Source organism: Cavia porcellus, unplaced genomic scaffold, assembly GCF_034190915.1.
Source record: "Cavia porcellus strain 051 isolate PalLab524CR breed Dunkin Hartley unplaced genomic scaffold, mCavPor4.1 scaffold_1, whole genome shotgun sequence".
In the NCBI taxonomy this organism is placed as follows: domain Eukaryota; kingdom Metazoa; phylum Chordata; class Mammalia; order Rodentia; family Caviidae; genus Cavia; species Cavia porcellus.
This window is the reverse complement of record NW_026947484.1, coordinates 130,488,330-130,498,359: the sequence shown is the minus strand read 5'-3', so window position 1 is coordinate 130,498,359 and position 10,030 is coordinate 130,488,330. Positions and strand designations below refer to the sequence as shown.

Here is a 10,030-nt window from a genome sequence, read left to right as displayed (position 1 = left end):
GATTAGATCCTGCCTGATTACTGTAAAACCTAAAATCCGGCCCTTCCCAGAGCTCTAAGTCGTCTGAATCGAAATCCAAAGGTTAAAACACGTCAAGCTAAAAGTACAGGGTCTGGAATTCTGGCTCCGAAGCTCCAGTGCGTAACGTGCTTCCCGGTGGGAATTAACCTGAGTGTCCTGATTCCGCGTAGGAGTCAGGCGCAAATAAACCCTCCAGTCAACATCAGGTACCAAAACCGTATGCTACTATGCTCCGCGCGTCCGCGGCACAGTAATGTTTACCGGGTTAGAGAAAGGGGAAAAAAAAAAAAAAAAGGCGGATGCTGCACCGCGATTAATTTAGTCCCTCTGGAGGCGCCGTCCGGACGCCTTGTTCATTCACGTCACGTGACCGAGGCCTGCGTAAAAACGCGACAGGCTGTGGGGGCCTGGTTAGGGTGGGCTGCCGGTAGGATGGAAGCGACTTTAGAGCAGCACTTGGAGGACACGTGAGTAGTATGAGTTGCTTGGACTTGTCGTGAGGTCGCAGCGTGAGAGACTTGAGCGGGACAAATAGTGCATGTTACGAGTATTTGTGATGAGGTGAGGGCGGGTAAACTCTGCTTGGGATTGTGAAGGCGGGGTCGGGGGGGGGGGGACCAGAATTAATGTCTTGCAGGGCTGCTCTCATTTCCTCAGGCCCAGAGCGTCTGTTGAAATCATCTGTACAGTCAGGGTAGTTCTTCCAAAAGTTTGGGAAACAGATTGACTTTTGGGAAGTATGTATCAAGTGTGCAAAGACAACTTCCGCAGTGTAAACAACACTTATCTCTTCCCGTGCGTCATCTTTTCAGCTACTTGTTTAAGAAGTAAATGTATCCCTTATATTTTCAAAGATCTATGAAAATTCAAAATTAGAAAAGCATAGTTTACAGGAAGACACCACCCTCCCACTGGTCCCTCAGCTTCTCACTCCCACTCTGGAAGAGTACTCTGTTTCTGTTCTGTTTTCACTCCGAGGTTGAACGAAGGGTCTTCACACTGAACTACATACAGCCCCAACCCTTTTGTTTTTCATTTTGAGACAGTGTAGCTCAGTTGCCCAGGCTGGGCTTGAACCTGCAATTCTACTGTTTCAGCCCCTAGAGTACTGCAATTACAGTTGTACACCACTAATCCAGCTCCGTTTTTCCAACAGTTGCTTTTAAACTTTGTATAGTAAAGCATGTGTCAAAAAAACAAGAGTGATAAAAACACTGCATCTTATGTTTGAAGCCCTCTAAAGTATTTTAAAATCTTTTCCTTCATCAGAGAGAAAACGATTGAATTATTTAGTTACAATTTTTTTCTTGGGAGTGATAATGAAAAAACAGTTGGACTGGGCGTGGTGGTGCAGGCTTGTAATCCCAGCACTCAGGAGGCTGAGATAGGAGGCTCACTGTCAGTTTGAGGCAAGCCTGGGCTGCATGTGCGAGTTCAAGGACAGCACTACATAGTGAGACTTTGCCTTTTTAAAAAAAAGTTGGAAAACACTGATTTTATAAAGCATTTAAACAATGCTTGGTACACAGAAAGCCTGTATGTGCTGTAGTTATTTACATATTCTTTATATCATGTTATACCTCTTTTTTTCTGTTCTCAAATTAGAATGAAGAATCCGTCCATTGTTGGGGTCCTGTGTACTGATTCACAAGGACTTAATCTGGGCTGTAAGTGTCTCACAACCTCCATCAGAAATCAACTCGGAGCCTGTTGCGCTACTGTTCTCTAACTTTTATTTTCTGTTTCCTTGCCACTTTCTGAGTACTTTTGTGAGTAGAAATTGTCTCCAAGAGTAGAAAATTGAAACTTTTTGTTGGCATTTAGAAGAAGTTTCTTGTAGGTCGAGTATAAAACAGCTGCCTCCACTAAAATGCTGAATCATTTTAAATTGGGTCTACAAAGGACTTAAGATAATGATACCAGTTACCATTTTATTGACTGAATTCCATATCTGGGACTGCTAGGTTCCATATACCTTGTCTTTAATTTGCTTAATAACTCTGCAAATTGAGTAGCGCTACTTGTTAGTTCTACACTTAACAGTAAAATAGGCAGTACAAATGGATTTTAGAGTTGGATACATCTGAATTTAGTCCCCTGTTCTTCATTTGCTAGTAAAGTGAACTCATACCCTAAAGAAACTCTAAGGGGCCTTAGTTTCTGCCTTGGCTTAATAATGGTAATAATTGGGGGCTGGGGATTTAGCTCAGCGGCATAAGCGCCTGCCTTGCAAGCAGGCGGTCGTGAGTTCAAGCCCGGTACCGATAAAAAGGAAAAAGACAAAAAAAAAAAAGAAAAACAAAAACAAAAAAATAACAGTAATAATTACAGAATTACATTTATCAAACTCTTATGCCAGTCATTAAAAGTGCTTTACATTATCCCTCAGAACAGCCCTGTACAGTAAAAAGAATTGAGACACAGTACTTAACTTGCCCAACCTCATATGCTAATAAATGATCAAGCCATAATTTGTATCTGAAAATGCAATGCATCTAAACCACCCTACTATAAAACACTCAGCAAAGAACCCAGATCATAATGTTCAATAAACAATGTGACTGCAGATGAGGAAGTAAGTCCAGAAAGGTAAGTAACTGAAGCATTCTGTTCAAGTCAGAACTAGTAAATCTAGAACTTCTTACTCCTGATGTAGGAATTTTTAAAGCTCTGAATTGCTGGAAAGGTAATCTGTAACTGAGCTGTTTTACATATAAGTCAGTCATTTACAGAAAAAAAGGCTTAATTTTTTGAGCCTTTGCTGGGCTCACTAGTAGACAGACTAAAATTCACATATGGAAATCTAAAACTGAGTAGGTTTCTTAAGAAAGTATGTCCAGGGGCTGGGGATTTAGCTCAGCGGCATAAGCACCTGCCTTGCAAGCAGGCGGTTGTGAGTTCGATCCCCGGTACTGATAAAAAAAACAAGAAACTATGTCTGGCCGGTGAATGTTTTATGTAACAAGGTGAATCCTTAGGCTTGGCTATAGTGAAATGTCTTATTTAACTTAGTTTTAGCCTCTTGTTGCCTCTATTTACAGACTCTGCTATAAACTTAGTGATTACTTTTTATACCTGGGGTGGCTCAAAATTTAGTTTAAGAATTTATAGATTAAAACAAATTTTAATAAAAATACATTTTGTTGACATTTGAAAATAGGCTACTTCTTGTAGTATAAATAATTGCTTACAGAATATTCACATATACTGTCAAGGACTTTTATAGTTGAACTCCTAAGTATAGTTTTTTGGGGAGTGAGGGGGGCTACCAGGAATCAAACTCAGGATCTCATGCTTGCCAGGCAGGCACTGTACCACTGATCTAAATCCATGGCCCCTAAATAAACTTTTATATCCTTTGATGTGGAGCTCAGTATAAGGAAATCAGATTTCCCATAAGTATTTAATTAGGGTCAATAAGTCTCTTGCCCTTATTGACTGCTGTTTCTGCCTCACCTCTAAATTTCTTAGCTTCAGTAAAAGTCCTATAAAGTGAATTTATGACTTTCCAATTGACTTGAATGATAGCTTCCTTATAATGTTTGAAAAGATGTTTAGGGATGATGATAGGAATGACTTTGAAAATTGAGTGTCATTTATGACTTTATTAATTGAGAACTGTTGCCTGACTTTCTTATTGATGTAACCAGCTCAGTGTCATGGAAAAATTGTTTCTTGTCAATGCCTAACCCAAGAGACTTTGAGCCAACTACCTTTTTGTGAATAATTCAGTGGGAGAGTATTTTATAGTTCTCTATTTATTCAGGGATAATCAAATGACTTCATCTCTTTTCCAGGCCGTGGGACTCTGTCAGATGAGCATGCTGGGGTGATATCTGTTCTGGCTCAGCAAGCAGCTAAACTGACCTCTGACCCCACTGATATTCCTGTGGTGTGTCTAGAATCAGATAATGGGTAAATAGATGTCAGATCCCTTCCTTTAACTTTTGTTCGGAGAAATCCCTGGGAACCTTGACTGGGGTCTGGGCTACATTCATAATTAATTCCTTTGTCAAAGTTGGCAGAGAGTTTCACCCTTTGGACCACAGAAGATAAGGTTACCTCTAAAGCTAAAATGTACTTTCAGACTACAGTGACATGTAATGAAGAATAATTACTGTCATGAATTCAGTATACTAAGAAAAAAACATTAATACATAGCATAAAAGCAGACTAATCAAAGAATAGAAACTTCTAAAATAATAGAAATGATATTCAAGTCTTCAGAACAATACTAAGTGAAAAACTCAAACTACAAAACTATGTACAATATGATCACAGTTTTATAAGAAGAGAAAATATATAAATGTAAAAAAAAAAAAGAACCGGGAAATAGCATGTGCAAGGCCCCAGGTTGGATCACCCACTGCAAAAGAAAAAATGAACCAGGAAAATAACAACAGTGTTTGTGAGTAGTAGGATTAAGGGTTAATTTCACTCTTGTGTTTTATAATTTGATTTACCAGTGTTTTCCAAATGTTTCATCATGCTCCTATATTGCTTCTACACATAGAAATATGTTAGTTTTAATTGTCTTAACCTGGGATCTTTTAATGTTATACTGAAAGCCCACTGGTTAACATTTTACTGAATATTTTTGTCTTTCAGGAACATTATGATCCAGAAACATGATAGCATCACAGTGGCGGTGCACAAAATGGCCTCTTAATGTCTCCTGTCAGTTCTTCAGCACCCCTTCATTGAGACTCAGTCCTGCCTGTTAGTGATCTTGTAAAACTATTACAGTTAAATTGGTTAGGCTCTTCCTCTGATGTGCACTGGGCATTTTTCTGTTTATTTTAGAGTAAGTGGCTTTTTAACCAACCTATCAGGATATTAGTAGAAAAAGATCATGTTTTGAGGCAGCAGGTCCAAGTTACTTTGTATATAGAATTTTACTTTCAATAAATCTGTGTAGAGGAAAGCTTACATCTTTTCTGGATTCTTTATAAACTTCAAATTTTTCTTCACAGTTATCACATAATTGTTTTCAAAGAGATGCCTGTTCCAAACTACTTGCTCTTTCAGAAGCTTCCTGAAATGCCTGTAGTGTCACAGAAGTGTCCATGGATATTTAAATCAAACATATTTTTCTACTTCTATAAAAGCTAGTATCACTGTATTATATAGGAGAAACTTGCCTCTCATAGTACAGTTGGTACTCTTATTTGCCATGTAATATGTATGTAAAACTAAGGTTAAGAGATTAAGATCATTATTTGGACTCAGGACCCCCATTCAGGGCCTGTACTCTTTTAATACTTAAACCATCAAAGAAATAAGCATGTTCAGCCAGAAAAAAGTCGTTTTACCATTTGCAAATACACATTAGTGTTGCCTCCTCTTTAGTGTTTTCAGGTTTCAACAAACGAATGGTACACAGGCAGGCACAAAGGACCTCAGTCTCTTAAATCTGAATACAGTACCTGTTGCTCATTAGTAATTTAACATTTTACATTAAAAAAAATTGCTTTAAGTTCAAGGCTAGCCTGGCCAACATAGCAAAACCCAGTCTCAAAACAAATAATAGGGGCTGGGGATTTAGCTCAGCGGCATAAGCACCTGCCTTGTAAGCAGGCAGTCGTGAGTTTGATCCCTGGTACCAATAAAAAAGAAAAAGACAAAAATAATAATAATTAAAAACAGAATTTTTGTTTAACTTCGAGTTGGCACAATGGTTAGACTCAACTGTCTTTGTTGATTGGGACTTTTTTAGTCTATAGAATGTGAGGCAATTCCTTATAGTAAATCAGTTTTAATATCCTCACCCCCACCACCACTAGTTAGTTCAGACTGACAAATACAGATCCAGAAAACTCAGACAAATAATAGTCCCTGAGGTTTGAAGAGTTACTAGGACTCAAAAGGACTAGTGTTTTCTTGTACTCATATAGGGCATCAACAGAAGGAAAAGGTGGATTGGGCAAAGTCGAGGAATCAGGCCCAATCTTCCAAGTTCTTCTCTCAGTGGAACTGTACGGTGTGTACTGTATCCCCTCAGCAGTGAACTGTAACAATACTTGTGAAATGCCAAGTATTGCCAAAGCGGGGCTAGTCACATAAGCACTTCCTGACTTTCACTTCAACTCTGGGGAAAAAGGCAGGGGTTCTGTACAAAGTAAAGGATTTGCACACATTTAGGCACAGTGACCCACTCATCATCTAGGGAAGGATGGGGGATCCTCCTGAGCTATGAACTGCCAACGAGAGGCCAATCTTGTAACCAGGGGTTTCAAAGGATAGGAGTCTTGATTAGCTATGTTAATTTCTGCGCAAGGACTGAATGAAAAAAAGCCAAAAAAAAAAAAAAAAAAAAAAAAGGTCTTTGGGTCAGGTGTTGAGCTCAGCAGCACAAGCACCTGCTTGGCAAGCATGAAGTCATGAGTTTGATCCCCGTTAAAAAAAATCTGAGACATTTGTAATTAAGTCTCAAAAATTATTCATTTGACTTTGCTGAGGCTAAATAGTGGTGACTTAGGAAATCATAACTATATTATCAAATAGCTTTAGGGCCCAGAGTTAGAAGGTGAGAGACTGAGGGAATTATGTGTAAAGGCCCAATAAGCTTATTAATTCAATTGGGTCCAGATGCTGAAATGTTAACTAGTATTCCCAAAATGGTTTAAAAATTTTTTGCTCTTGCTATTACGGCCCATCTCATTAACAATTTTTAATGAATGTACCAACAGAACTATAAATATGGAGTTATCTTACAATGTATTGTTATCCTTGAAACCTTGCAAAATAGAATTAGCCATATTTTAGTTTCAGAAACAGACTCAGACAAGGTAGTTTGACAAGGGTCTCCAAGCTTTAAAAATTGCACAATTCTAACCAGATCTGCATTTTTCCACTACACCTTGAGGTTCCCTGTTTAATTATTTGGAAGATAGTATTTGAAGAGACTCAGCTTTAAAGATTTTGCAGCCCTCTTAAACCTTGCATGCTTTTCTGTTCTACCACTTTGCAAATGTAGCCCCAGTTCTGGGCATCAAATCTATCAGTATATAAAACCTACCCTCATGTCATGTTTTTGTTTGTTCATTTATGTTTTTTGTTGTTTTGAGATAGGATCTTGCTATGTAGTTCAGGCTGGCCTTGAATTCACTTTGTAGCAACCAAGCCTGGACTTGTACTTAGCATGATACTCTCTCAGCCTCCTTAGATCTAGGGTTACAGGTATGCACACCACATCCAGCTTTACATTATGATTAGACAGCCCTACTTTTAGAAAGAGTAACAAGCCAGGGGCTAGGCCTAGGCCACATAGCAAGACCCTAACTCAAAAAACAACAGTAAGTGTGCCACCAAAAAGTTACAAAAATCCCATAGATGTTTAATTTTAAAATGTGTAATCAGAGCTGGGGATTTAGCTCAGCAGCATAAGTGTCTGCCTGGCAAGCACAAGGTCATGAGTGATCCTTGGTATCAAAAAAAAAAAAATGTAATTAACAAAGGGCTATCTGAGAAGGTATGACAGTGCACATCTGTAATCCCAGCACTCCAGAGGCACAGGCAGGCAGACCAGAGTTCAAGTCCTCCCTGGGCTACATGGTAAGTTTCAGGCCAACTCTAGCTGCGTAGCTAGACCCTGTCTCAAAAACTCAAAAGCCAAAAACTGCCAGTGTGGTGGCTCATGCCTGTAATCCCAGCACTCAGGAGGCTGAGGCAGGAGGATTGTTGCAAGTTTGAGGCTAGCCTGGACTACAAAGTGAGCTTAAAGGGGCTGGGGATTTAACTGAGTGGCATAAACACCTGCCTTGCAAGACTGAGGTTGTGAGTTTGATTCCCTGGTACTGATTGAAAAAAAAAGCCAAAAACCTCAAAAGAGCTGTCTAGAAAACATTTCTTTCTTCCTCTGAGTTTTGCCCTTCTGTTGAATGTTTGATTTCTAACACCAGCACTACTTCTCTTGCTTACCTTTACAGACCATCCTCCTAAATGATTAAACTGTCCTTCTGCAAGCACTTTAATAAAAAAAATTGATTAAAGATTACAGAATTTGGCTTTAAGAGGCTGAAACACCCCTTGATTTTAAAAGGGAACATTCATAAACGTGAAGATTTTCCAGATAAAATAAGAAAAACACTTTGACCTAAAATACACTTTGGTTTAAGATCTGGAATGTCGGTATGGGGAGATGAAAGACAATTTCATGTTGACTTTATGTTCATTTATTTTTTTGGTATGTGGAGGGTGAGGCAGAAGGAGGAAATGAGAATAGAAAAGTTGAATTATCCCGGTAATTGTCTGAGTCTCAAACTTAAGTCATTTCCAAAAACCATTAAGAAAAAGTTTTATCAAGAATTACTGATAAATATATACAACTCTTGTGGGAGGTGTTTGACATGAAGGTAAGCAGGTATGAATAAAGCAAAGAAGCTTCACATTAGTAAACACAATCTTCAATGAAAAAAGCACACAAGTTTAGAGAAAATTGCCGCCTGTGTGTGCCTATCATAGTGAATCAAACCTAGGGCGGAACACAGGCAAGCCACGTGTCTACCACTGAGCTATGCTCCATTACTTGTGGGGCTTCGGAAAAGTGCAACTGTTTTACAAATAAGCAAGCCTTAAGAGTATCCTGAGGAACTTGAGATACGTGTATTGGAATTCTGGTCCCATCCCCCCAGTCTTGATCACACACACAGAAAGGATTTTCCTCATGGCTTACTTAACAATTACTTTTGACCCTATGGTTTAAAAAAAAAAAAAAAAAAGTACCTTTTTAGGAAGAGTGGTGGGGGCGGGCCTGAAATGTTCTCGAGTTTCAGCCTTTCCTCTTTCCCTCGGGAAGTAAAGTCCGCAGCGGGAGGGCCTAACCTAACTAGCTCAGCCCGCGGCTCTACAGTGCTCACTTGTTTTCACAGGGCAGCAGAACGAAATGCCTTAGAAAAAGAATAACATTCTAACAAATAATATCACTTATTTTTGCTTTTAAATTGCCCTGACTGTACCTGAGGATCCTTTGCTGAAAACCACATCAAAGGTAAGGTAGAAAGGGATGATGTGTTGGGTTTGTTTTCTCTGAGGCCTGGAACGACCCGCATCTCTGCTTCCAGCCTGCTTTGAGGACAGCCATTGCACCTCACTTCTGGCTGATAACTCTCCTTTCCAGAAAGAAACTGCCTGCCTTCAAGCTGACAGTGGCAAACAGTGAATGCTGCACCCCTTTTTCAGAACATTTACAATTTCATATATATGTATATATATATATGAATATGTAGATAACTTTACTTAACAGTGAGAAGGTAGCAGATACTTCTGACACTTCACTGCTGAATACCTCAGCATTTCTAAACAAGAAGTTTCTTAATAACCATAAGACCACACCATTCTACTCAAGACACGTAATCTCAGTACAGCACACACTTATAGTTGATATTCGGGGTTTCCCCAACTGTCATTCCCATCTTTTCTAATCTGGAACCCACTTAAGGAACAGGTACTGCATGTTATCTATTCAGCTCTTTAGAATAGCTACAGTTTAGCAAGAACTTTGTAAAAGGCTAAACCCAAGGCTTTTCTCCTTTATTTCTCTACACTCTAGAGTTTGCTGAGACACATTTTCCCCTAGAACTGGCTTGAAGCTCTGGGGATTTGAGGACAGAATCCTAAATGTTAGTGTTGTGGCCATTTCACAAACATGCTCTGCAGTTCATTTTTTAGTTGCTTCAGGGAGACATCAATATAATTAGGGGTGTAGGGAAAAATTATAAGTGGGTTTACAACACAGAGAAAAAGGAAGTTTTAAAGTTTAGATCAATTCCTTGACAACAGATTCAGCTATGTCTTGAATCCACCACAGGGATCTTCTGTGTGATTAGAACACAAAACATCATGCCAAAGACAGCAGGGAAGACCCAACCTTATAATCAAGCTCCAGATGGAGGATGGGGATGGATGATTGTGTTTCACTTTTTCCTGGTAAGTACTTCCCCTTCCAACTGCCTGAGCTCTACAGAGAAAGAAAGGTTCAGCAGCCTAGCAACATCACTTGGGAAATCCT

The 10,030-nt window shown here is 39.2% G+C and overlaps 3 protein-coding genes across 5 annotated transcripts in view; 2 read left to right on the top strand and 1 right to left on the bottom strand.

Annotated features, from left to right (window-relative positions):
* Window positions 1-234: 234 nt before the first annotated feature.
* On the top strand, window positions 235-4,950 carry Lamtor5 (late endosomal/lysosomal adaptor, MAPK and MTOR activator 5). Of its 2 annotated transcripts, none has more exons than XM_003478995.5 (4): window positions 235-488; window positions 1,627-1,688; window positions 3,819-3,936; window positions 4,630-4,950. In XM_003478995.5, exons 1-4 carry the CDS (start codon window positions 241-243, stop codon window positions 4,688-4,690), a joined length of 489 nt encoding a protein of 162 aa, XP_003479043.1. In that variant the 5' UTR covers window positions 235-240; the 3' UTR covers window positions 4,691-4,950. The 2 variants fall into 2 exon arrangements, with proteins under 2 accessions (XP_003479043.1, XP_012998621.1); XM_013143167.3 differs by having other exon boundaries at window positions 437-582.
* Window positions 4,794-10,030, bottom strand: part of Rbm15 (RNA binding motif protein 15) — a 46,998-nt gene continuing 41,761 nt past the window's right edge. The window contains exon 3 of the transcript XR_010049535.1: window positions 4,794-10,030. This exon is cut by the window's right edge and continues 25,547 nt beyond it. The gene's annotated coding sequence lies outside the window, so the exon portion shown is untranslated.
* The window catches only part of Slc16a4 (solute carrier family 16 member 4), a 25,957-nt gene continuing 21,049 nt past the window's right edge, over window positions 5,123-10,030 (top strand). For both annotated transcript variants that reach the window (XR_010049536.1, XM_003478994.5), the window contains exons 1-2: window positions 5,123-9,010; window positions 9,830-9,948. Coding sequence is in view for 1 of the 2 variants with exons in the window: in XM_003478994.5 (XP_003479042.1) it covers window positions 9,862-9,948 (87 nt within the window). In the remaining variant the exon portion in view is untranslated. The remainder of the gene's footprint in view (window positions 9,011-9,829; window positions 9,949-10,030) is intronic.

Excerpts from the sequence above, each read along its gene's own strand:
- Lamtor5 (XM_003478995.5), top strand. The coding sequence starts at position 241 with ATGCTACTATGCTCCGCGCGTCCGCGGCACAGTAATGTTTACCGGGTT. Across the intron at positions 489-1,626 it reads GAGCAGCACTTGGAGGACAC|AATGAAGAATCCGTCCATTG; the intron begins GTGAGTAGTATG and ends TTCTCAAATTAG. Across the intron at positions 3,937-4,629 it reads TGTCTAGAATCAGATAATGG|GAACATTATGATCCAGAAAC; the intron begins GTAAATAGATGT and ends TTTGTCTTTCAG.